The 24,504-nt window shown below is 40.0% G+C and overlaps 1 protein-coding gene across 1 annotated transcript; it reads right to left on the bottom strand.

Moving 5' to 3' along the window:
* Window positions 1–8,200: 8,200 nt before the first annotated feature.
* On the bottom strand, window positions 8,201–15,574 carry LOC129008905 (interferon-induced very large GTPase 1-like). The gene is given in 3 exon segments (XM_054441383.2): window positions 8,201–13,367; window positions 13,369–13,614; window positions 13,616–15,574. Coding segments are annotated over 3 exon segments (7,296 nt in total). The 3' UTR covers window positions 8,201–8,276.
* Between the last annotated feature and the right edge of the window lie 8,930 nt (window positions 15,575–24,504).

The following is a 24,504-nucleotide window of genomic DNA, read 5'->3' as shown; positions in this document are numbered from 1 at the left end:
CTGTGTCTATGAACGCTATATTATGATTAACATTTTCCTGCCGCACTGGGACTCCAGAGACTCAGAAGAAGGAAGTTAGATGCTGAGGTAGGAAAGGCTTTGGGGAAACTTTATGGATTTAATGTGGTTGATATAAGGGGGTAATCTCTACTTGCATCCATAGGTGCCTCCCCAGTACATAGGATGATAAAGCTTTAGCTCTGCCAGGAACAATTCTAGATCACAGCATGTGGGACCAAGACAAAGCTCCTTGTTTTGGCTTGATGAAACTATTACTTCCATTTCACTTCTCCTAAGGGATGCATTTGCAAGGCCTAGGCTTCATTCCTTGACTCCACCCCTCCTACCCCCAATTTGAAAGCCATGTAGAAGAAATATCTGTTCTTACTTATCAGTTTTACTTCTTTTATTTTCATCCACCAGTTTCCTGTTTTCTAATGATCACTTACTAATAAATTTCCCATCTGGCAGCTATGTCTCATGCTCCTCTCTGCTGCTCTCAACAGGGCTGTAGGCCACTTTCCTGCCTGCTGCTCACTTCTGAAAGATCTGTATTCTCTCACTCCTCAAAAGGATGCTGCTTTCTTCATACAGGTGTTGGGAAGAGGAGAATGCTGTACGCCCCTCATTTTCTTTTTGCACTACCTCTTCAGTATCCATCACCCCATTGTTCAAATCTATCTGGACATAGCAATATCTACCATTGCCTTGAAGTAGGTTGCAGGTTGATTTCCCCAAGAGCAGACGGTGGAACAGTGTGGAGGGCAAGATGTTTATTAGGGACCAACACCTGTGAAGAAAAGGGGCAAAAGTAGGATTTGGCAGAGAAAGAAATTGAGCCGTGATGCAGGCCTTACAAATCTTCCCCGAACCTGGTGGAGAGCTCTGTAGAGTGAAGACCAACAAAGCCTCCTGTGTCAGGCTACAATGGCTGGGTCTTTCTTACTTTTCTGTCTCAGCCTCTGGATACAGGCTACCCCAGGAAGGACATGACCTCAGGTGAAGGGCCTCTCTGCAATTGAGGCAGATTGGGAAGATCTGACAGCTGAAGCCTGGCTGCTTACTTCATTCCCCTCAGTTGGGAAGCAAGTCTTCTCTTGCAGGAGGTTCTGGGTGGCACAGTTCCATGTCTTCACAGAGGAGTGGATGAGAATTACAATGTAAACTACAAGGTAAACATGATTTTTCCTATGGTTCAAAGGAAAATCGCCAAAGATACATAAACTGTCAGGCAGGTTGTTCCCGGTTCACATCTTTTCCAATTTGGAATAAATGCAAATTCCTTGAATTTCATTAAAAATAACAATGACATTGGATAACTGTTGCCTCAGGAACCCATAACAACGCTCTCATTCTGTCCTGGCGTACTCACATATCTTCCCTCCATTCCTCACCCCTTTTTTGAGGTTTACATTTTAATTCTATTTTATTTTAAAAATCCTATTCAGAGAAAATAAAATATAGATACAGGAAACAAGGAAAGCACATTTATAAACACTGTTTCAGTCAAAATAAAGAACTTGGACTGGCCCAGCGTGGTGGCTCACACCTGTAATCCCAGCACTTTGGGAGGCTGAGGCAGGCAGATCGCCTGAGGTCAGGAGTTTGAGACCAGCCTGGCCAACATGGCAAAACCCCCTCTCTACTAAAAAATATAAAAATTTTCTGGGAGTGGTGGCAGGTGCCTGTAATCCCAGCCACTCGGGAGGCTGAGGCAGGAGAATCGCTTGAGCCTGAGAGGTTGCAGTGAGCCGAGATTGCACCACTGCACTCCAGCCTGGGCGACAGAGCAAGACTGTGTCTCAAAAAAAAAAAAAAAAAAAAAAGAATTTGGACCCTCTTCTTCAGGACCTTAACAATTAAGATGGAGTGTAGCCACAACTACATTTCAGTATAATAGCAATAATAATGTTAATAAATGCTATAATTACTTCTATTAACATGACTTTTGCTGCGGTTATTGCTGCTTCTGCTGTTGTTGGCATTGCTACTACCTAACATTATTGGCACGTGTACCATGTTTCAGGCATATGTATTATTTCAAGTTATTCTTAACACTTCACTGAGGTTGCACCATTTTATGTATGAAGGAAATGAAGCAGAGACAGGTTAACTAACTCATCCAAGGTCTTACATGTAGTAAATAGTGGAGGCCCTTTGCACAATAACAGCCTAGCTTTCGCAGGCTGGCATTTTCTAACTCTCAACACTTGGCTTCTACCTGCTTCTTCATCTTGAATTACCTTCTTCTTGCTTCCTCTCTCTCTTTGTACCCTTTGACCTACACTTCTGCTTTCCCCCACCCACCATCCCAGCTTCTGGTAACAAATATTCTACTTTCTTTCTTTTTTCTTTTAATTTTTTTATGTTTTTGAGACAGTCTGCATGTGCTGCCCAGGCTGGAGTGCGGTAGAGCTATCTCAGCTCACTGCAACCTCTGCCTCCCAGGTTCAAGTGATTCTCTCGTCTCAGCCTCCTGAGTAGCTGGGATTACAGGTGCCTGCCACAACACCCGGCTAATTTTTGTATTTTCAGTAGAGATGGGGCTTCACTATGGTGCCCAGGCTGGTCTACAACTCCTAACCTCATGTGATCCGCCTGCCTCAACCTCCCAAAGTTCTGGGATTACAGGCATGAGCCACCGCACCTGACCACAAACATTCTACTTTCTACTTCTATGATTTCAAATTTAGATTCCACACGTTAAGTAACTCACAACTTATTCATGTGATTTGATGTTGTTCTAGAATCCATCACCCTGCTTCCCTTTTCTACAGGCCTTGTGACTCCTTCTTTCCCACTGTACTTGGTTCTCTGCTTTAACTGACTGGAACATCCCTAAATCTACTGAAGTGATCCCCAACACCCATGTCTCTATGTTTCCCACTTGCAATGACTCTGCCCCATTCCACTGACCATGGGAGCCCTGTTCCTGCCAACGTCATAACTCTAGCTACCTCTAATCCTGTGAGCTACATCTAGACCCAGTGTCTCCCCCTGACCTCCCCCTTTTTTTTTTGGTTTCACAAAACAATTTGTTAATAGATGATATTTTCATTTTGAATTACTTGTACCATGATGATTAGTAGATCAGTAAATAAATTTGATAATTGGCCGGGCATGGTGGCTCACACTTGTAATCTCAGCATTTTGAGAGGCCGAGGTGGGTGGATCACAAGGTCAGGAGTTCAAGACCAGCCTGACCAACATGGTGAAAACCCGTCTCTACTAAAAATACAAAAATTAGCCAGGCGTGGTGGCATGCACCTGTAATCCCAGCTACTCAGGAGGCTGAGGCAGGAGAATCACTTGAACCCGGGAGGCAGAGGTTACCGTGAGCCGAGATTGCACCACTACTGCACTCCAGCCTGGGCAACAGAGTGAGACTCCATCTCAAAATAAATAAATCTGATAATCGTACAAACTTAGAACTAGAAAGACTGGTCTAATTTTTTTACAGAGTGAGGATTTTGAACGCAGGTGTCTCCCCTTCTTGATGATCTCATCCCTCCTGACTCCTGAGGTCTCCTGCCCCAGTGCCACCCAACCCACTGACACTGTAATCCTCTCCAGTCCTAACCCCATCTTGGTGGAAGCGCTACTCTCTCCACTTCTATCACAGAAATCCCCATCTCTACACAGTCATCTTTGCTTTATCCCAATTTACCTTTTTCCCATCTTTTGTGTGATTTCTTGAGAACGGCCTCTGAATCTCATTTAATAACCATGCAGCTTAAAATCCTGAGGAATTTATCAAAGACTTTTGAAATTTTATACACACTAATTTTGGTTTGAATGTCAAGGTTAAGTATGATACCTTGTTAAAGGATGTTAAAAATGTTTAATTCACACATAATATTCATACATGTTTATGCAGTACAGAGTGAGATTTTTAAAAACTTTTATTTAGCCTCAGGGTTACATGCACAGATTTGTTATACAGGTAAACTCGTGTCATGAGGGTTTGTTGTACAGATTATTTCATCACCCAGGTACTAAGCCTGGGTGATGACAACTGCAGGCTGTGATTCTCTAACTCTTAACATTTGGCTTATACCTGCTTCTTCATCTTTCTGGTCCTCTCTCTCCTCCCACCCTCCACTCTCAGGTAGGTCCCAGTGTCTGTTGTTCCCCTCTTTGCGTCCATGAGTTCTCATCATTTAGCTCCCACTTATAAGTGAGAACGTGCAGTATTTATTTTTCTGTTCCTGCATTAGTTTGCTAAGGACAATGGTCTCCAGCTCCATCTAGATTCCTGCAAAAGGCATAATCTTGTTCATTTTATGGCTGCATGGTATTCCATGCTGTATGTGCAGGGTGAGATTTTGATACACGTATATAATGTGTAATGATTAGATCAGGGTAATTAGCGTATCTATCACCTTAAACGTTTATCATTTCTTTATGTTAAGATCATTAAAATCTTTTCTTCTCACTTTTTGAAAATATACAATGAATTATTGCTAACTATAGTCACCCTCCAGAACTATAGAACCCTAGAACTTATTCCTCCTATCTAGCTGTAATTTTGTATTCTTTAACCAACCTCTCCCTACCCCTTTTACAGCCTTTCCCTTCCCAGCCTCTAGTAACCACTATTCTGTTTACTTCTATGAGAGCAACTCTTTTAGTACTGACCTATGAGTGAGAACATGTGTTATTTATCTTTTTTTTTTCTTTTGAGATCAAGTCTTGCTCTGTCGCCCAGGCTGGATTACAATGGCACGATCTCGGTTCACTGCAACCTCTGCCTCCCTGGTTCAAACAATTCTCTTGCCTCAGCCTCCCAAGTGGCTAGAATTACAGGCGCCTGCCACCACGCCTGTCTAATTGTTTTTTGTATTTTTAGTAGAGACGAGGTTTCACCATGATGGCCAGGGTGGTCTCAAACTCCTGACCTCAGGCGATCCGCCCGCCTCGGCCTCCCAAAGTGTCAGGATTACAGGCGTGAGCCACTGCACCTGGCCGAACATGCATTATTTGTCTTTCTGTGCTTGGCTTGTTTCACATTAGAGACTTTTATGAATTCATCAAACAAACATAAAAAGCATTCTGAAAGTGGTAATTGAACAGTGAGCAGTTTGTGGGCGGCAAGCCACCCAGGTGCCGAGGCAAGAGACCAAGGGCACGAGCTGTTCCAGTATAATATATAAAATATATTATACTATATTATATTATGATATATATATTGTAATATATAAAATAAGAATAGTTATACTAGATATAGATCTTAGATATGATTATATATGAATATCATTAATCATTAGTTTGTAGTAATTATTCTTTATTCCAATATTATAATAATCCTCGCTCTACAATCATAACCTAGGAAAAACCAGGCCATACAGAGGTAGGAGCTGAGGGGACATAGTGAGAAGTGACCAGAAGAGTGCGAGCCTTCTGCTATGCCCAGACAGGGCCACCAGAGGGCTGCTTGGTCTAGTGGTAATGCCAGTGTCTGGGAAGACTCCTGTTGCCAAGCGGACTGTGGTCTAGCAGTAGCGTCAGTGTCAAGGAAAAACACCCACTACTTAGCAGACCAGGAAAGGGAGTCTCCCTTTCCCCGGGGGAGTTTAGAGAAGACTCTACTCCTCCACCTCTTGTGGAGGGCCTGACATTAGTCAGGCCCGCCCGCAGTTATCCGGAGGCCTAACCATCTCCCTGTGATGATCCTAGTCCGCTTTCATGTTCCATCCTGTACACCTGGCTCTGCCTTTTAGACAACAGTAGCAAAATTAGTGAAAGTACTAAAAGTCTCTGATATGCAGAAATAATGGTGTCAGCTGTCTCTCTCTCTCCCTCTGTCTCTCTGCCTTGGCTGCCAGGCAGGGAAGGGCCCCCTGTCCAGTGGACACGTGACCCACGTGACCTTACCTATCATTGGAGATGACTCACACTCTTTACCCTGCCCCTTTTGCTTTGTATCCAATAAATAACTGCGCAGCCAGACATTCAGGGCCACTACCGGTCTCCGTGTCTTGGTGGTAGTGGTCCCCCAAGCCCAGCTGTCTTTTCTTTTACCTCTTTGTCTTGTGTCTTTATTTCTACGCTCTCTTGTCTCTGCACACGGGGAGAAACCCACCAACCCTGTGGGGCTGGACCCTACACAGTTTTTAAGGATACAGTGATGTGAGAGACAGGCACCATGTGGGGCAGGGGTTCTGCTTCTATCATATTTCCATTTTATTGTTTTAGGAGATCCTTCCAACTCTCACTAACATTATTTTCCAGAGAACAAAAGAAAAACTATACTCTCCAAGAACATGCTTCCTTTGTAATTTTTCTGTCCTCAAACTTTTTCTGGAGAGATGAGTCATTTGACCTGACATTGAGAATATGCCTGAAGCCCTTTGAGAGGACAAAGGAGATAGAGTCAGCATTCCTATCTCCATGCTCTGAAGATCCAAGTCACTTGGTTACTGCTCCCTGGGCTGTCTATTTTCATTGTTTGTGGAAGATAGAGTACACCTGTAAATGGAAGCCAACGGGTGCGTTTATGTCCAACATGAAGAAATTGTCTTCTTTGCACCAAGATTCCTTTAGATCATCAGCTTTGAGAACCTAGCATAAAGTGTAGGTTTGCAGAAGGGTGATTTCCTTCCCTTCTCAGGCCCTGGTTGGATTCAGAGTGTTCTTCATTTTTATTCTAATTATGAATTTATGGCTCAAATGGTGTGAAGAGTCACATATATGCCCAATTTGGAGGAAAGCATTCATTACACTTTTATGTATAAAAATAAATTCCTTATTGAAATATTAGAACCCAATTAAGTGTATTAGGAGATTTGTAAAAACTGTATACTTTTTTTTTTTTTTTTTTTTTAACATGGAGTCTTGCTCTGTCACCCAGGCTGGAGTGCATTGGCTTGTTCTCAGCTCACTGCAAACTCTGCCTCCCATGTTCAAGCCATTCTCCTGCTTCAGGCTCCCAAGTAGCTGGGATTACAGGTGCCTGCCACCATGCTTGGCTAAGTTTTGTATTTTTAGTAGAGATGGAGTTTCGCCATGTTGGTCAGGCTGGTCCCAAACTCCTGACATCAGGTGATCTGCCTGCCCTGTCTCCCAAAGTGCTGGGATTACAGGCATGAGCCACCATGCCCGGCCTTAAAACTGTATACTTTTTGATATTTTTCTTTAAGTAATCTGTTTAAAATAATCAATGAATCATTTTAAAATAACCAATCTAATTGAATCTTGTCCACAGATTTCATTAAAATGGTTCATTTTATCTGGTCATCATAAATTTTTTTCCAAAAGCCAATTCTCAGACTTGTACATAACACCAAGCTTTGAATAACAAAGCTTTGTGACTGTTTTTTTTTTTCCTTAGCATGCACAGGGAATTGCCAATATACCAGGGAAGACCAGGGTGAAAGTTAATGAGAAAAACAGTTATTTGATTTCTACTTCCCATATTTGCTTGATAATGTTTCCTGAATTGATGACGTCCCTATCTTGGTCAAGTCTCTGATTTATTCTTTCCTAGAACAGAATATGCCTAAATATTGCTATGCTTGGGACTCATGAATGTATTTACATTTAAAGATTAATAACTTTTCCTTAAAACTTTAGAGGGTGAAAAAAATCCACTTAAACATTGAAAAATCTGGCTGGGCGCAGTGGCTCATGCCTGTAATCCCAGCACTTTGGGAGGCCGAGATGGGTGGATCACTTGAGGTCAGGACCAGCCTGGCCAACATAGTGAAACCCTGTCTCTACTAATAATACAAAAAAAATTAGGAGTGATGGTGTGTGCCTGTAGTTCCAGCTACTCAGGAGGCTGAGGCAGGAGAATCACTTGAACCCGGGAGGTGGACGTTGCAGTGAGCCAGTTTATAGCTTTCAGTCAAGACATGTATATTGGTTGAAATACTGATACAGTTATTCCATAGAAATTTGTTACAGCCTGAAATGATTTTGATTTTTCTCTGTTAAAATGACTTTCTCTGATACTTAAATATTTTAAAATAAAAAAGCAATATCTAGAACAATAGTTTAAAATACAGAATAGGTTTCTAAAATGAATGTTATTTGATTTCATCATATATTAACAAATTTTAGTAAGTTGTTTTTAAACTAGAGGTATTGAAGCAGAGAGAAATGAAGTCCTTTTACTGGAAATTTTCATCTCTTAATGTGTTAATTGATTTTTACACATATCATTTTAAACATGGAAATGATGAAGGTTCTAATTATAATGAGTAGTTGTTTTTGGATTGTTCAGGTACACTGCCTCTTTCCTTCAGACACTGGGGCTCTTTTATGGTCACTGAGTATTATTGTTTTTTCAAGTCTTCAAGCACGTCTTGCTTTGTGATTTTGGCCCATGCATTAGGGATTTTACCTTTACCTGCAAATTTTTTCTGATATTTTTCTTCTAGATTTGATCTGAAATGAGAGACAAACCATTTCCAGTATAGCTGGATGGAGGTATCCGGGGTGATGCTCCACATGGCATAATCCCCTCCTGCTTGTCGATAGTTCTTAAATGGGAAATTCCTGCCATCCCTCAAAACCAACAAACAATCACTTGCAACCAAACTAGTACAGCAATCAATGACAAAATCATCTGTTTCATACCATTCCTCCCGATTGACAGCCTGAGGACGGTGGAAGGGAACACTATGGTCTCCTTCATGTGTAGGAATTGTGTTTGTACAAATTGCTCCACAGCTGGGACACTGTTTCCAGCAGCCACAGAGATGTTCAGAGAGCATTTTCTCAATTTTAGAAACCATTGCTTCTATAGGCTTACTTGAATAATGCTGTTCTATTTTCTTCATTGTGAGATCCAAAGCTGCACTTATGGCTTCTTTAAGAAATTCAGTATGTTTTATCTCCTGGTGTTCAATGCTTATCAAGTCCCTTCGTGGAAAGATCAAGTTGCACCCCAGGCAATCACAGAATAAATCCAACCACCCAGAAGCAGTGCTGCTTTTATCTTTAGCTACTGATGTGGATTCATGGATGTCAGAGAGGATGGTATTCTGGATATCAATTAAGCTTTTTTCAAAAGAAGTCTTCATTTTTTCACCTCCATTGTCTGAACAATATCTTTTAATATGATTTTTGATGTAACTCCTAAAAAACGATTCTGAATTATGAAGGTATTCCCAGTAATTATCAAAGTTTTCTTCTTCTGCCAGGGAGATGAGAATGTGTTTCTCCAGGTTAGTCCTGTTTCCATTGAATGCAGGGCAGGTAGCTCGCATGTTCACCGCAATTTTAATGGTCATGTCCTCCCATATAGTAGTGGAGATTGCAGGAGTGAGCTTATACCACAGAACATCAACAAATGTTTTGATGGAGGTTGCTCCTTGACAGGAGATCTTAAAACTCATGAAGAAATCATCTTTCTTACTTTCTAGGTAGTTTACAGGATCATTTGCTCTCTTGAATGCCATGTGCATTTCCTTAAAATTCTCTCTTGCTCTTTGAAATAAACACACACATAAGTCAATGATAAATGTGTTTGTAAATGTGTATCTTTTCTGAGTAGATGCAGATTTCACTTCCTCTTCTATTGTCTTTAGAATCTCATGGAAATAATTTGGATTGTAACCACACTGTTGCTTCTACATGTTGTTAATAATTTTATTAAATCTTGAAACAATGTAGTCAGTAGTCATATTAATGAACTCTTTCTCAAAGACTGTTAATGTCATTGGGATACGGTTATGTTTCTTATTCACTTTGATATGTTTATCATAATTGATTTGAAACTTCTCTGCAGAATTTCTCGTCAGTATGCCCACAACATTCGTCTTGTTTTTGAAATACTCCCAAAGGATGTTTTCAGAATTCAAATCAGTGTCAGGCTCTGTGACTTGTGGCAGAGTTGCAGATACATCACAGACCCAGTTTTTCCAAAGTTGATTGAATTTCTCATGTAACTCTTCCTCACTCAATTCTTTGCCCTTTACAGTTAAAGCCAACTTCCGGCTTTTTTCCAATAATTCTTTTTCATAATCTGTCTTTTTCTTATTCAGCCTTTCTTGACTTTTGTTTTTAAAACTAATGAGTTCATTGGCTTGTCTTTTGCTATCTGAAATAAGCTTTTCTTTAAGGACTATTAGCTTATTTTCAAAGTTTGCTTTCCATTGAATCAGTATTTTGCTACATGGGTCTTCATTAAAATATTTTTCAAGTTCTTGCTTGACAACTTCAGATTTTTCTGTAACTAGAACCTCAAATGTGCTCACTTCAAGTGTCTGGATTTTTCCATTCTGAATCTGGTTGATCAGCTGGTTCTGCAAGCCCAGCACGTGACTCCTCAGCTCCCAGGTCCAGTGGTTATACATGGTTTCCAGTTTGTTCATGGCCATGACTTCTTGGGTGTTCCTGAAACTGAAAATAAAGTTCTCATTTATCAAGCCTCTCCACAAATCTTGAACTCGGGATTTTACATCTGATATCTTCATGATGTTTCCCCTGGATTCCTGTGTGGCAGTCATAAGAATTCTACTTTTCAGTTGCTGTACATTGTGGCTGTAGTGAGGATTGGGAGGGGCCATTGGGGGGTTGCCATCCCAGAGGTGAGCAAAGTAGCAGACGTGAGTATTGACATCAAACCTAATGACATCATTGAAGCAGGTCACGTCTAAGCACTGTTCTTGTTCAGCAGATATTGCTGCCATTTCATCTAGTTTCTTCTCTAGCCGTCTTCGTCCATCCATAGTTTGGTCCGTAGCTGTAGCTTCCCCCACATTCTGATGGACAAAGAGGCAACTTGGAAAGATTTTTACTTGTTTCATTCTCAGAAAGGCTTGGACAACTATTTGTAGGATATCTTGCATCTCTGATGGATTCTCCCCAAAAATATTGATCAGAGTCAAGTTTGCAAGTCCAATGACAAAGGTTGCCAACTCATTGTCCCTATCTTGGGATTTGTTGCTGTGTTCTGGTGCCCGAAGTCCTTCTGTGTCCACAGCAAACACAAAATCAAAGCCAAGTTCCTCCGTGAATGTCTCCTCCACCTTGAGGAGCTGCATGTAGGCCTCTTGGGTACATTTGCCTGCACTAACAGTGAACCAAAGCCCAAAAAGGGCATTCAGCAGGGTAGATTTCCCTGAGCTCTGCAAGCCAAGGATAGAAAGAACAAATAGCCGTTTGTCTCCAAGTTTCTCAGAGACCTTGTCAAAAATAGCTGCCACCTGTGTTAGAGGCACATATGCTGCATCCCCATCCATCAGCTCAATGGGAACACCAGATATCATCAGGTCTGCAGCAATTTGGGGAAGCGAGAAAAAAATCTTTTTTATGGAGGAAGCTTCTTCCAGAGCTTCATAAATCTGACCAACTTCTCTGAGAAGTTGCTCAATTCCCAAAGTACAGTCACTAATCTCTGTGGAAATGGCTTCTATCTCACTTTGCAGGCATATCAGGGAGTTACTATTAGGTGCCTTTTGCTTTACTGTTTGAACCAGTGACCACCAATATTTTTGCTTCTCATGCAGTTCTTCCAAGTGTCCTGCAGTCAGGCTGTCCAAAAATACACTCAGCCACTGCAAGAAGTACAGTTTGGTGTGAATTTCTGGATGCTCTTGGAGAAACTGAAGGACAGATTGCATTAAATCATTGAGAGGAAGGGCTCTGGCCAACTGTTCATGCCGTATTATTTGTTTATCTGTCTCAATCTCACTCTTGTGTTGTTCAATGCTCTGATTTCCCTTTTCTCTAAGATGATAGAGTTCTTTATCCTTCTTACACTAATGGTGCCACAGTTGTCCCTGAAGGGGTAGTAATTTTTCCTTATTCTGAGATAATTTCATTTTCCCCAGGAAGGCCATTAGAGCCTGTGCCTTTTCTTTGGCTTCCTTGCAGTCTCTCTGGTCTTCATCAATAAGAAATCCTTGCTGGTGAGCAATCTGGGAACAGTCCTCCAAGCTGAGAGCAGTATCTGAGAGTTCTAGCAAATGTCTGATTGTAGTTGTGAGTTCCTCTGTTAATTCTGCCTCATTTCTATTCTTGATACCCATTCTCATTCTTTGGCCAGAAATATTGGTCATGGTTGCTTCTTTGTCATCGAGCAAGCAGATCAATGGCTTCAATGACTGCCACAAGTTACAGACAATTTTTCGGTTTCCTTCATTGTCATCGGAGGCTGACGTGAGGACCACAATGACAGTAGACACCACCTTCAGGAAGCTGAGCTGCTGCTTATGTTCTTTTGCATGTCCATGAAGATTGGTGAAGGTCACACAGTTGTCAAATCTGTCCTTATCTTCCCCTCCTGGACAGAACCAATAGATTTCTACCACACCCCCCATCAAGAGGCAATCTTTCCTGCTTCCTCTGCAGTGTCGGTGAAAAAACACATCATGTTTCCATTTACTGAGAAGACAGTTCATAATCTGAGATTTAGAAGCAGAGAGGCCATTTCCAACTCTTACGAAGGACACAATTGAGGTAGAGACACAACACATCTGCTGATTCTTATAATGGTTCTTCCCTTTTGGTGATTTCCTTGCTTCCTGCCAACTTCTTGTAATTTGACGGAGAGACCAGAGAGAGAATTCAATCTGAGAAGTACAGGGATTAGGCACCAAAAGGGGGAGGGCAAACTGACAAGTGGAAAGTTTAGCCGAAATATATTGTCTGGCAAAATTATCTGCACAGTGAAAAATTGTCATCTGAATATCCATTGGGTGAATGTGGGGGCTAGGCTTAGTGGATGAAGATTTAGTGGGACTATCACTGTCTTCAAAAAAGTTTTCATATGGATCAAAAGCCTCATCTTCCTGATCTGAAGCATTTGGATGTACTTGGTGTTCTGTGTTTCTATCATCTTTGAAGACTAGGTATCTCAGCTCATAATCCATCATCAGTAGTTTCTGCAGGAAATAGAAGGGAAGCTCCTGTTCAGAGCTAGGCTGGGTGTTGTACACAGAAGTCTTATAGATCAGATGGAAATCAACTTTGCTCAATTTTTTGGGGTAGTAATGTTCTAGACCTAGACGCTGGAGTAAGTCTAGGAAGGCTCCATTTTTTATCATCTCCCATTTGTTATTTTCATTGTCATGTGGTTCATGGGGCTGTTTCTTTCCATAGAAGAGACTTTGCTTGCTCACCTCTTCCATTTGCAAAGAAGAGATGGTGACTTCTTCATAATCCCCATTAATGAGCAATCTCAAGTCTTTCTCTAGGTTTTCCCAATTGTGATCTGCTCCAAGTTTGGTGAGGACATGTGCAACTTCTTTGGACAATGATTGTCCCATGTGATGTCTCATTAATGACATGTGTTGTGTTTTCTCTTCTGAAGAAATAGCTGTGTCTCCAACTGTGGCTGTCAGACCTGTGAGAACCAGGAATGCCTGAGCCCTATAGCTCCAAATATTCTTAAGCTCCTGGTATTTATTTTGGGCGGTTTTGCATTTCATCCAGTAGGAAGCTTAACTCATCACACCCCAAGAGACTCTGAAAAGTATTGTTTATCACATGATATCCTGCAGCAGCTGCAATGGAAAGTAGCAAGAGTTGTGTGTCTGTCTGCTCTGTTTTTTGGAGATAATTCAAGAAGCAGCTGAGAGCCAAGCTGACCTTATAAGTGGACTTTCTTTGAGCTTCCTCCACTGTTTCTGGGGACTCAGATTTGACCTTTACTGAGTCCCCAGTAAATGAGGTCATTCTGGGTTTCTTTTAAGATCTCAATTAATTGAGAAAATTGGTAAATATTCACCTGCTCTTGCTCTGAATCTGGCTGGAAGATCCACTGCATGATGAAGTGAGCCTGAGGAAAGTTTGTCACTCTGCAAATGTGAGGATCCAGAAGGCTGCGCAAATGAGATTTAATACATTTAGTTTTATAAATGGAAGACTTTTTGCAAAAGTTGACAGTGTTTACTAGAAAATTCTGCAGACTCCAATCTGTGAGACATATATTAATCCAAGTGTCATAACTTTTTAGTTTTTGACTCAACATTTTCATGAAATTTATCAGTTTTTTAAGTTGCTCCTCAGGATCAGATACCTCCCAAGATTTTACATCCTCTAGAAAAACCCTGGCCTCCTTCCCAGCACTCAGTAACTCTTCCCCATCCTGGATCTGGGCAGTGATGCTAGTCAGAGTAGTGTAGCTGTCTTTCAGGAAGTTAGCCACCTGAAGAGGATCCTTAAAATTTCTTCTGTGGCTAGAGAGGATAATGTCCCAAACTGGCACCAACTGAAGCCTGCGGTCAATGACACACCAGGTTTGATTGCTGGCAATGAGGCCAGCTTTCCACTGGACAAGGCCATCTGCTTCTGGTGGGCCACCTGTTTGGGCCACAGATAATTGGACCTTGGTTTGGAAGTTTTGGGAAGTTTTGGTCTGAGTGGCTGTCTTCGAATGAGAGTCTGAAACATTCACACCTGCAGCAACTTTCACTCCAAAGCCACTGTAGCTGTCCCTTATGAAAATGTCCAGGGCCTCTGCAGACTGCTGCCTCACTTCTGCCAACTGCTCCGTGCAATAACCCTCTGAAATGGCTTTCCACCAGTAGATTCCTCCCAGGTGCAGAGGGCCTTGGTTAACATGAGAGCCAAACCTGTGGAAGAAGTTTACGATCCTGTGCCTCAGCAAGGAGAATCTGTCTGGGTTTGTTGTCTGACTCAGAAGGTCTTCAATGCATTTCAATTCCTGGACAGCAGGCTTGGATAACTGGAGCTGATCAGTGGGAAAGTGGCAGGAGGCCAGGGGGATGTAGCTGAACTTGGTTGAGCAGAAATAAGAATGCTCAGAACTTGATTGTTGGGTTTCCTTGGATTCTGGATGTTTGCTGTGATCCAAACCAGCTTCTAGACTAAACCCCCAATTTCTGTCCTTGGCCGAAGTAGTTAAACTAAAGCCCAGCTTCTCTACCATCTGGGTAAACATGAATTCAGCCTGAGGAGATGTGAATTCCTTTGTTTTCATTTGTGTTCCTTGCTGAGGACCTGAAAGTAAGAACTCTTTGGGGACACTGAGCAACTCCTCTCTCTTCTCTGTCAGGCCCCTTTGGTGGCTGGCTTTGTAAATTCCCTGGAGGGCCAGGCTTCCAGATGCCCATCTCACCACATCTCTATCTGGAAGGTTTTGCCTGTGGCACAGTGTCCACTCCATGAGGTTGAGTTGTCTCTGCAGGTTTTCCATGACTTCCCTTAGAGGCTCTTAAGGGGATGGCCAGTACTCTTCAGGGATGTCCATCGCTTGCCTCAGCTCTGCTTCTCTTGTCCTCACTGCCTCTTCCTGTCTCTTCTTCCCTTCTGTCAGCAAGTCCCTCAGCTCCTGCAGTGCCTGTTCTGCCTGCTTCTGCTTTCTCTTTGCCCTTTCCACCTGAGACTCCTGTAACGCTGAAAGACTTTTTGAGTGTGACCGGTTAAGCAGCTTCGCCAGGGCTCTTTTCTCCCATGGATGTTGTGTCTGGGATTTCAGCTTCTTGAGGTTGTTTTTGTCTAGGTGTTGTAAGGCCTGGGCACAGGTCACACCCAGGTGTTCCTGCAGCTTGGGTAACCAGTACTCAACATCCAGGCCCACTTCTCTCAGCATCTCTTGGAGGTCTTGCCTCCTTTTGTCTCTGAGCAGAGGGTTATCAGGGGTGTGCTCTCCTGTGGCCATGGCTGCATAAAAAACAGACACTCAGTTAGCTGACTGTTCTGTTCTGACCTTAGGAAGTGTCAGCCACATGGCCAAAAGTGTAAGTATAGTAGTATGCAAGTCTACAAGGCTTTCTCATTCCTCATTTAATTGTTTTAACAAAAATTTTCTCATTCCTCATTTAATTCTTTTAACAAAAATTTTTTAACTCCCTTTTTTGTGTGCAAGCCATCATTGTGGATATTTTCAATGTGGATTGCCTTTGTGGTTTGCAGGGTGGGTTGCAACTTACTAGACTTATTTTGACAATTCCTTTTACATAGAATCAATTGCATGCAAAACATTAAGATGAGAGATGGAGTTTGAAAATATGCTTGAGTTTGGTAGCTTGATTTTTTTTTTTTTTTAAAGGGTGATGGAACCAACAGATTATCTTTTCTTTACTAGTTTCTGTGAAATCTGTGTTGCCTGGTTTCCTTCCTGTCTCTGTGTCACTTCTTCCTAGGGCATTTCATGATATTTATTTGCTTTCCTGCCCTTTTAAATGTGCTACTAACCTGGTTTATGCTTGTCACTCCCTTCTTACTCTTAATTTTCCCTAGTTAATATCATCTTTCTGTTACATTAATAGCTGTCTCTCTGTTGATGCCACCTTCATCTGTGTCTGTAGACCCAAATGCTCCCCTGTATTTAATGTTTTATTAATGTTATGTTTTTCCCCTCACTACCTTCAGTATATACCCTTGACCAGCAGATGAGATGATATTTTACATGTTTCAATTTCATACTTTATTCAGTTTCCCTTCCTCCTGTAATTCTTGTCCTACTGAATGGCACCACCTTACTTCCAGGCCAATGGACGTCTTGTTCATCCTTCTTCTTCTTAACATGAATTTAGTACATAATATCTTTTCCATTTGTCCTCTTAAACCTCTATTTAATTTCACTTCTTTTTGACACCCTATCTGTTCTCCCTTAGATGTTGCCTTCATCATGTCTATTGGATTGCTATAATAGTCATTCTATCTTCTATGGTTTGAAGGTTTGTCCTTTCCAAAGCTTATGTTGAAATTTAATTGCCATCATAATAGTATTAAGAGGCATGAGAGGTGATTAGTATTGACAGGTGATTAGGCCATGAGGGCTATGCCATCATGGGTGGGGTTAATGCTGTTACAAAAGGTTGAATTTTGTCCGCTTTTGCCTCTTGTGCTTCTGCCATGTGATGACAAAGCAAGAAGGTCCTTGCAAGATGCTGACACCTTGACCTTGGACTTCCCAGCCTCCAGAGCTTTGAGCCATAAATTTGTTTATTATTAGTTACCATGTCTCAAGTGCTCTGCTATAGCAACACAAAACAGAGTAAAACAGCATCTTGCAGTCATTTTTGTCTGGTGCATTTCTTCTTCCTCAAAGTCTCTACAATTTAAATCTGCATGTTAATTAATGGTAAACTCAGCAGCTCAAACCAATCTTTCCAATGAAAGACATTTGAAATAAGTAGAGAAAGGTATAAGACAATTTTTTAAAGCCTTAAGTAATTTACCTGGTAAAAATATCTGACAGAAGAGGTAAATAATCTGAAGCAATAATGAATGAAAAAATTCCATTATAAATTAAAGACAAAGTTTAAGGCCTTTGCAAACACTAAGTAAAAAAATTAAAGTAAAATAAAATAACTTTACAATCAGATGCATCAGAATAAAACTGCGGAAACAACAAGAACAACAACAAAACAACAAATACATGTAGAAAGTACAAATACAAGTAGAAAAAGAGTTTACCTTTAAAAACCTAACAGAGAGCTGATTTCTCAACAGCTATAGTGGAAGCCAAAAGAGAGTAGAATGGAATATTTATTTCACTGAAAGAAAATATCAGACAAAAATTTTATGTATAATGAGATATTCTTAAAGAATGATCGTGGAAAAGGGACATTTACAACAAAAATTAAAGACTTACAGTGGCAAGATTATGGCATAGGGGCAAGCTGGCTTTGCTGTCCCCACTCAGAAAACCAAAAACAAATATATAGCACTGAAATTTTTACCATCAATAACCCAGAGCTCAAGTATGAGGATGAGGCAGTTCCCAGGACCACACAGAAGCAGAAAAACTCTGAGCAGATGGTAAGAGAATCAAATTTCCACATCTGTAATGACCCTACACATTATTCTCTTTGGTACTAAGAACATAGAAAATCTCCCCCAACACCCAACTCTAAGTTTCTACACTGGAAAAGGTGAAATTGAGGTGGTCAGTCCCCTTTCCCACTTTCTTGAGTTCCCTGTAAGTTGACCTGTCTTTGCCTTAACCCACAGGAAGCAGCATGACTACCTAAAGGGATAAATATCCCTGAGGACAAGCAAAGACAAAGGGAGGAAGTGAGAATATCATCCGCATCCTAGGGAATTCTGCTCTGTAACTTGGCCAAAGGAGATGCCAAATCAGAGTGGCTGTTTAGCAGCAGCACATTGTAGGAGGTATGTTCCATAGGTCCCATGGGCATGAACCATTAACCAGCCTTCCCACATTGCTGGGATAATCCTTTTGAGACCTCCCCCATTCAGGACAGGCAGTGCTATAATCGTTTACCAGAGCCAAGGTAAACTTAGACTTAAGGCACCACCTAGACTTAAAAAGGAGGCAGCAATCTAGTGGTAAATATTCACTAAATAAATATATTAAATAAAAACCAGAGCAAGCCAAAGAAAGAAAACTGGAATAAATAACTTCTCCTTCAATGCAAAGGCATTGATACGTGCCCACAAGAAACAACAACAATCAGGGAGCCATTACCTCCTCAGAAAGACTAAGCAAAAATCCAATGACTGACTCTAATGAGATAGTGATCTGTGAATTCTCTGCCCAAGAGAAACTCAATTATCTCTAAGGTAAAGCAGTTCAGAAGCATGTCAGAAAGTGTAACAAAGAGATTGAAACAATAATTTAAAAAACCAAACAAAAATATTGGAACTGAGACCTACGTTTGCTGAAGCAAAGAACCCTTTAGAGGCTCTCAACACCAGAATGAACTAAGCAGATGAAGGAATCAGTGAACTCAAAGACTGGCTATTTGAAAGTAGATAGTCTGATGAGAAAAAATAATGAAAAGGAACAAAGACTGCCTGAAAGATATAGAAAATTACCTCAAGGGACCAAATGTAAAAATTGTTGCTGTTCAAGAGGGAGCTGAGCAAGAGTAAGAGAGTAAGTGGTAGAAGGCTTATTTAAAAAAACCAAAAAAACAAAAACAGGATGGGCATGGTGGCTCACACCTGGTAATCCCAGCAATTTGGGAGGCTGAGGTGGGTAGACTGCTTGAGCCCAGGAGTTTTAAGCCAGCCTGGGCAGCATGGCCAGGCCCTGTTTCTACAGAAAAATTCAAAAATTAGCTGAGTGTGGTGGTATGTGCCTGTGGTCTCAACTACTTGGGAAGCTGAGGTGGGAGGATCTCTTGAGCCTGGGAGATGGAGGTTGCAGTGAACATGGTCATTCCACTGTACTGTAGCCTGGGTGACAGAGTGAGACCCTGCCTCAAAATAAATAAATAAATATATAAATAAATATATAAATATATATAAATATATATATATATAAAAATATAAAGAGAAAACTTTCTGAAACTTGAGAAAGATATACATATCCTGGTACAGGAAGGTCTGAGAACATCAAACATTCAATCCATGTAAGACTACCCCAAGGCATATGACTTAGAAAAGGTCAAAGACAAAGAAAGGATTGTAAAAGCAGAAAAAAAAGCAAAAGCAAATAACATATGAAGAAAGTCCAATTCATCTGGCAACAGAGTTCTTGTTGGATGCCATATAGGTCAGGAGGGAATGGAGTGACATTTTCAGAATGCCCAAAGACAGAAAACTCCCACCCAGGAATTCTAAATCCAGCAAAAATACCCTTTAAATATGAAGGAGAGATAAAGTCTTTCCTAGACAAACAAAATCTGGGCGAATTCACCACCACCAGACCTATCTTGCAAGTAATACTTAAGGGAGTTCTTCAATCTGAAAGAAAAAACACTAACGTGGAAAGATAAACTTTTCAAGATATAAAATTCACTGGAAAAATTAAGTAAATGGACAAACCAAGAATACTCCATTATTATAATTGTAGTGTGCATTCACTTAACATGCTAGTATGAAGCCCAAAGGACAAATCTATCAAAAATAATAGATCCTGAATCAAAGACCAGAGGAAAAATATAGGTATAGCAACCTATTAAAAGATAGATGATATTAAAATATGTAAATTGAGAAAACCGAAAGTCAAAATATGGGGACATGGAGTTAAAATGTAGAATTTGTTGTTTTTTTTTGGTTTGTTTATATTCCTTTATATGTAGTCTAAGATAAGTCGTCATCTTTTAAAAATAATCTTTTATATCTATAAGATGTTTTCTGTAAGCCTCATGTTAACCACAGCACAACAGGCTATAATAAGTTCACTAAAAATAAAAAGCAACAAATTAAAACATACTACCAAAGGAAATTACTAACAACAAAAGAAGACAGTAAGAAAGTAAAAAAGAAAGAGAGGACTCTCAAAATAAATGAAAACAAGCAACACAATGGCAGTAGTAAATTATCAAAATTATTTATCAAAATTAACACTGAATGTAAATAATCCCAGTTCTCCAGTTAATAGGTATTGATTGGGTGAATTTATAAATAAACTAGACCCAACTATATGCTGGCTTCAATATACTCACTTCACTTATAAAGTCACAAATAGACTAATAGTAAAGGAGGGGAAAATATATTCCATACAACTGGAAAACAGAAAAAGGCAAGAGTAGCTATACTTATGTCAGCTAAAATAGACTTCAAATGAGACTATAACAAAAGATAAAGTCACTATATGATGATAAAATGGTCAATTCAACAAGAAAATTGTATTAATCCTTTTTGCATTTCTATACAGTAATACCTGAGGCTGAGTAATTTATAAAGAAGACAAGTTTATTTGGGCTCATGGTTTTGCAGACTGTACAAGAAGCATATCGCAACATCTGCTTCTGGTGAGGGCTCAGGAAGCTTCCATCATGGCAGAATCTGAACGGGGAGCAGGCATCTCACATAGTGAGAGGGAGAGCAGGAGTGAAATGCCAGGCTCTTTTAAACAGCCAGCTCTTGCATGAACTACTAGAGTGAGAACTCACTCATTACACTGAGGAGGACACTAAAACATTCATGAAGGATCTTCTCCCATGAACTAAACATTCCTCACTATGCCCACCTCCAACACTTGGGATCACATTTCAACATGAGATTTGGAGGGGACAAACATTTAAACTATATCAGCCATACAACAATTATAAACCTATATGTACCTAACACTGAAGCTCCTTAGTATATAAAGCAAACATTAATATATCTAAAGGGAGAGATAGACTGCAGTATAATAATAGTGGGGGTCTTCAACACCGTACTCTCAGTAATGGACAGATCATCCAGACAGAAAATCAGCAAAGAAAAAGCAGAGTTAACCTACACATTAGATCTAATACACCTAACTGACATTTACAGAACATTTCATCAAACTTCCGCAGAATGTATATTCCTCTCAGTAGCACATGGAGTATTCTCTAGGACAGACCATAAGCAATGCCACAAAACCAATCTCAACAAATTCAAAGAAATCAAGATTATATTAAGTGTATTTTCTGACCACAGTGAATAAAAGTGGAAATAAATAAGAGGAACCTTGGAAACTATACAAACACATGGAAGTTATGTGTTCCTGACTAACTACTGGCTAATGAAGAAATTAAGAAGGAATTTAAATAATTTCTTGAAATAAAGGAAAATGAAAAAACAACATACCAAAATCGATGGGCTACAGCAAAAGAAGTACTAAGAGGGAAGTTTATAGCAGTAAATGCCTACATCAAAAAAATGGAAAGATTTCAAATAAACAACCTAATAATGCACCTCAGGAAACTAGAAAAGCAAGAACAAACCAAAGCTAAAAACAGTGGAAGGAAAGAGATCATAAAGATCAGAGCATGAATAAATGAAATTGAGGCTAAAAACATACAAGTATAAAAAAAGTCTTGAAGAGTTTCCCAATGTTTTCTTCTACAAGTTTCATACTTTTATGTCTTAGATTTAAGAATTGGAAAGGTGGTGAGGGGGATGATGAGGTGTTGGTTAATTTTATGTTATGTTAATTTCACTTCAATAAAGATTATATAGATTTATAAGTAAATAAAGTATATAAAAACAAGGGTAGTAAAACTCAAAATCCATCACTTTCTAATTTCTATAATCTATGCTGCTGAATCCAAGTCTATGTTTTTTTCGTTGCATATATGTGTGTGTGTGTAAAGGAGAGAGGGTATATTATGTAATGATGTGTTACTTTGCGTCTCTCACAATTTTAAGCTGGAGTTGGTAATTTGAAAGTGGCCACAGAGAGGATATTTATGTAATAGAAACAGACAAATGCTACAAAACAGGAATTTTATTTTCTGAAGAGCTGGTTTATAAAACATTTACAACACACTCTTGATTGTAATCCTTTATAGTCTTCTCTGTTTCCCCTTGGCTCACTGACTGTAATCCCCAGAAACAGAGATTACGGCTTGTTCAGCTTTGACTCCTGAAGACAGAACACAGTGCTCGCGATGACTGAGCACTTTTAAGAGCTGACCAAAGAATGTATGTTCTGTAAACTTTCCTATCTTTAGGCTTCCATGTTTCTTTCCTTTACTGCCTGTTTTCTAGTTGATTTGGGAAAATTCCAGCTTTATTCTGAATAAACTAAAGGAAGTTGTCTACATAAATCTTTTCCTGGAGGAAAACAAGAGCCCAGTGATCCAGGAAGCCATCTCCAGCTTGGACAAAATGACATTTGGAACTGTGGGGCAGAGAGGGAAAGTCAGATGGAGAGTCAGTGACAGCTAGGATTGCTGATCTCTTCCTGCCAGGCATTTCTCTGGTCCTTTCCTAAAGTTAGTGTATCCTCAGCTGCAGAGAATGGTTTCTTTCTAGGGACCCTGTTGTGTTTTGCTAAAAACTGGACTCCTTTCTGAGCTATATAGGAAATGTAGAGAAAATATTACATGGATACATATTCCATTATCATTAAGGAAAAATTCTGTTCAATTTTTTCTCTACTTTTTCCCCTAGTAAACTAGGCCTGCTCTTTTTTTTCGTGATAACACAATGCCAGAGTCGTGTCTCAAAAAAATTAAGTCTTTTCAATGAAAAACTTCTAGTAGAATGGAATCTTAGAAAGATACAGGGAGAAGATTTCCTCTCTTCCTTGTATTTACAGAGAAACTTCAGTCCAACTAGAAATATGTCAATTTAAGAACAGTAACAATGAATATTATTCTTATTACTACTATGCAATCTCCAAATGTATGTATAACTGCTAGCTTCTTTTTGTCTCTCTTAATATACATTTCTCCTTGGAAGACTTATTTGAACAAAGGAGTCTTAAAAGTCTCTTGGACTTGGCTGGGCTCAGTGGCTCATGCCTGTAATCCCAGTACTTTCGGAGGCAGAGGTGGGCAGATCACTTGAGGTCAGGGGTTCAAGACCAGCCTGGCCAACATTGTGAAATACTGTCTCTACTAAAAATACAAAAATTAGCTGGGGGTGGTGGCACACACCTGTAATCCCAGCTACTAGGGAGGCTGAGGCAGGAGAATCGCTTGAACTCGGGAGGCGGAGGCTGCAGTGAGCCAAGATTGTGCCACTGCACTTCAGCCAGGGCTAAAGAGCGAGACTCTGTCTGAAAAAGAAAAAAAAAAAATCTGTTGGACTTCAGAAATTCTTGCCATGCCCAATGGAAATAACACAATTTTAAAAATAAGACTGAAATTCTGAGTGCTTGTCTTACTTGAGCATTTATTACATCTATATTAAATTTAGAATGGATATCACTGTGTTCTTAAATGGTGTGGGTACTATAAGAATATCAAATCAGAAGTGTGTTAGTGACATTTCTTCTTAAAATGAAAAGAACAAATGAAGGACTTCATTAGCTTTTGTGTTTAATAAAGCATCTGAGAGTTTTAAGAACTTAAGTTGGGTACATAACGAAATGAAGGCAGAAATAAAGATGTTCTTTGAAACCAATGAGAACAAAGACACAACATACCAGAATCTCTGGGATGCATTCAAAGCAGTGTGTACAGGGAAATTTATAGAACTAAATGCCCACAAGAGAAAGCAAGAAAGATCTAAAATTGACACCCTAACATCACAATTAAAAGAACTAGAGAAGCAAGAGCAAACACATTCAAAAGCTAGGAGAAGGCAAGAAATAACTAAGATCAGAGCAGAACTGAAGGAAATAGAGACACAAAAAACCCTTCAAAAAATCAATGAATCCAGGAGCTGGTTTTGTGAAAAGATCAACAAAATTGAAAGACCACTAGCAAGACTAATAAAGAAGAAAAGAGAGAAGAATCAAATAGACACAATAAAAAATGATAAAGGGGATATCACCACTGATCCCACAGAAATACAAACTACCATCAGAGAATACTACAAACACCTCTATGCAAATAAACTAGAAAATCTAGAAGAAATGGATAAATTCCTCAACACATACACCCTCCCAAGACTAAACCAGGAAGAAGTTGAATCTCTGAATAGACCAATAACAGGCTCTGAAATTGAGGCAATAATTAATAGCCTACCAACCAAAAAAAGTCCAGGACCAGATGGATTCACAGCCAAATTCTACCAGAGGTACAAGGAGGAGCTGGTACCATTCCTTCTGAAACTATTCCAATCAATAGAAAAAGAGGGAATCCTCCCTAACTCATTTTATGAGGCCAGTATTATCCTGATATCAAAGACTGGCAGAGACACAACCAAAAAAGAGAATTTTAGACCAATATCCCTGATGAACATCGATGCAAAAATCCTCAATAAAATACTGGCAAACCGAATCCAGCAGCACATTAAAAAGCTTAT

This window comes from Pongo pygmaeus, chromosome 9 (genome assembly GCF_028885625.2).
Source record: "Pongo pygmaeus isolate AG05252 chromosome 9, NHGRI_mPonPyg2-v2.0_pri, whole genome shotgun sequence".
Classification (NCBI taxonomy): Eukaryota; Metazoa; Chordata; class Mammalia; order Primates; family Hominidae; genus Pongo; species Pongo pygmaeus.
This window is presented reverse-complemented; position numbering and strand designations above follow the sequence as displayed.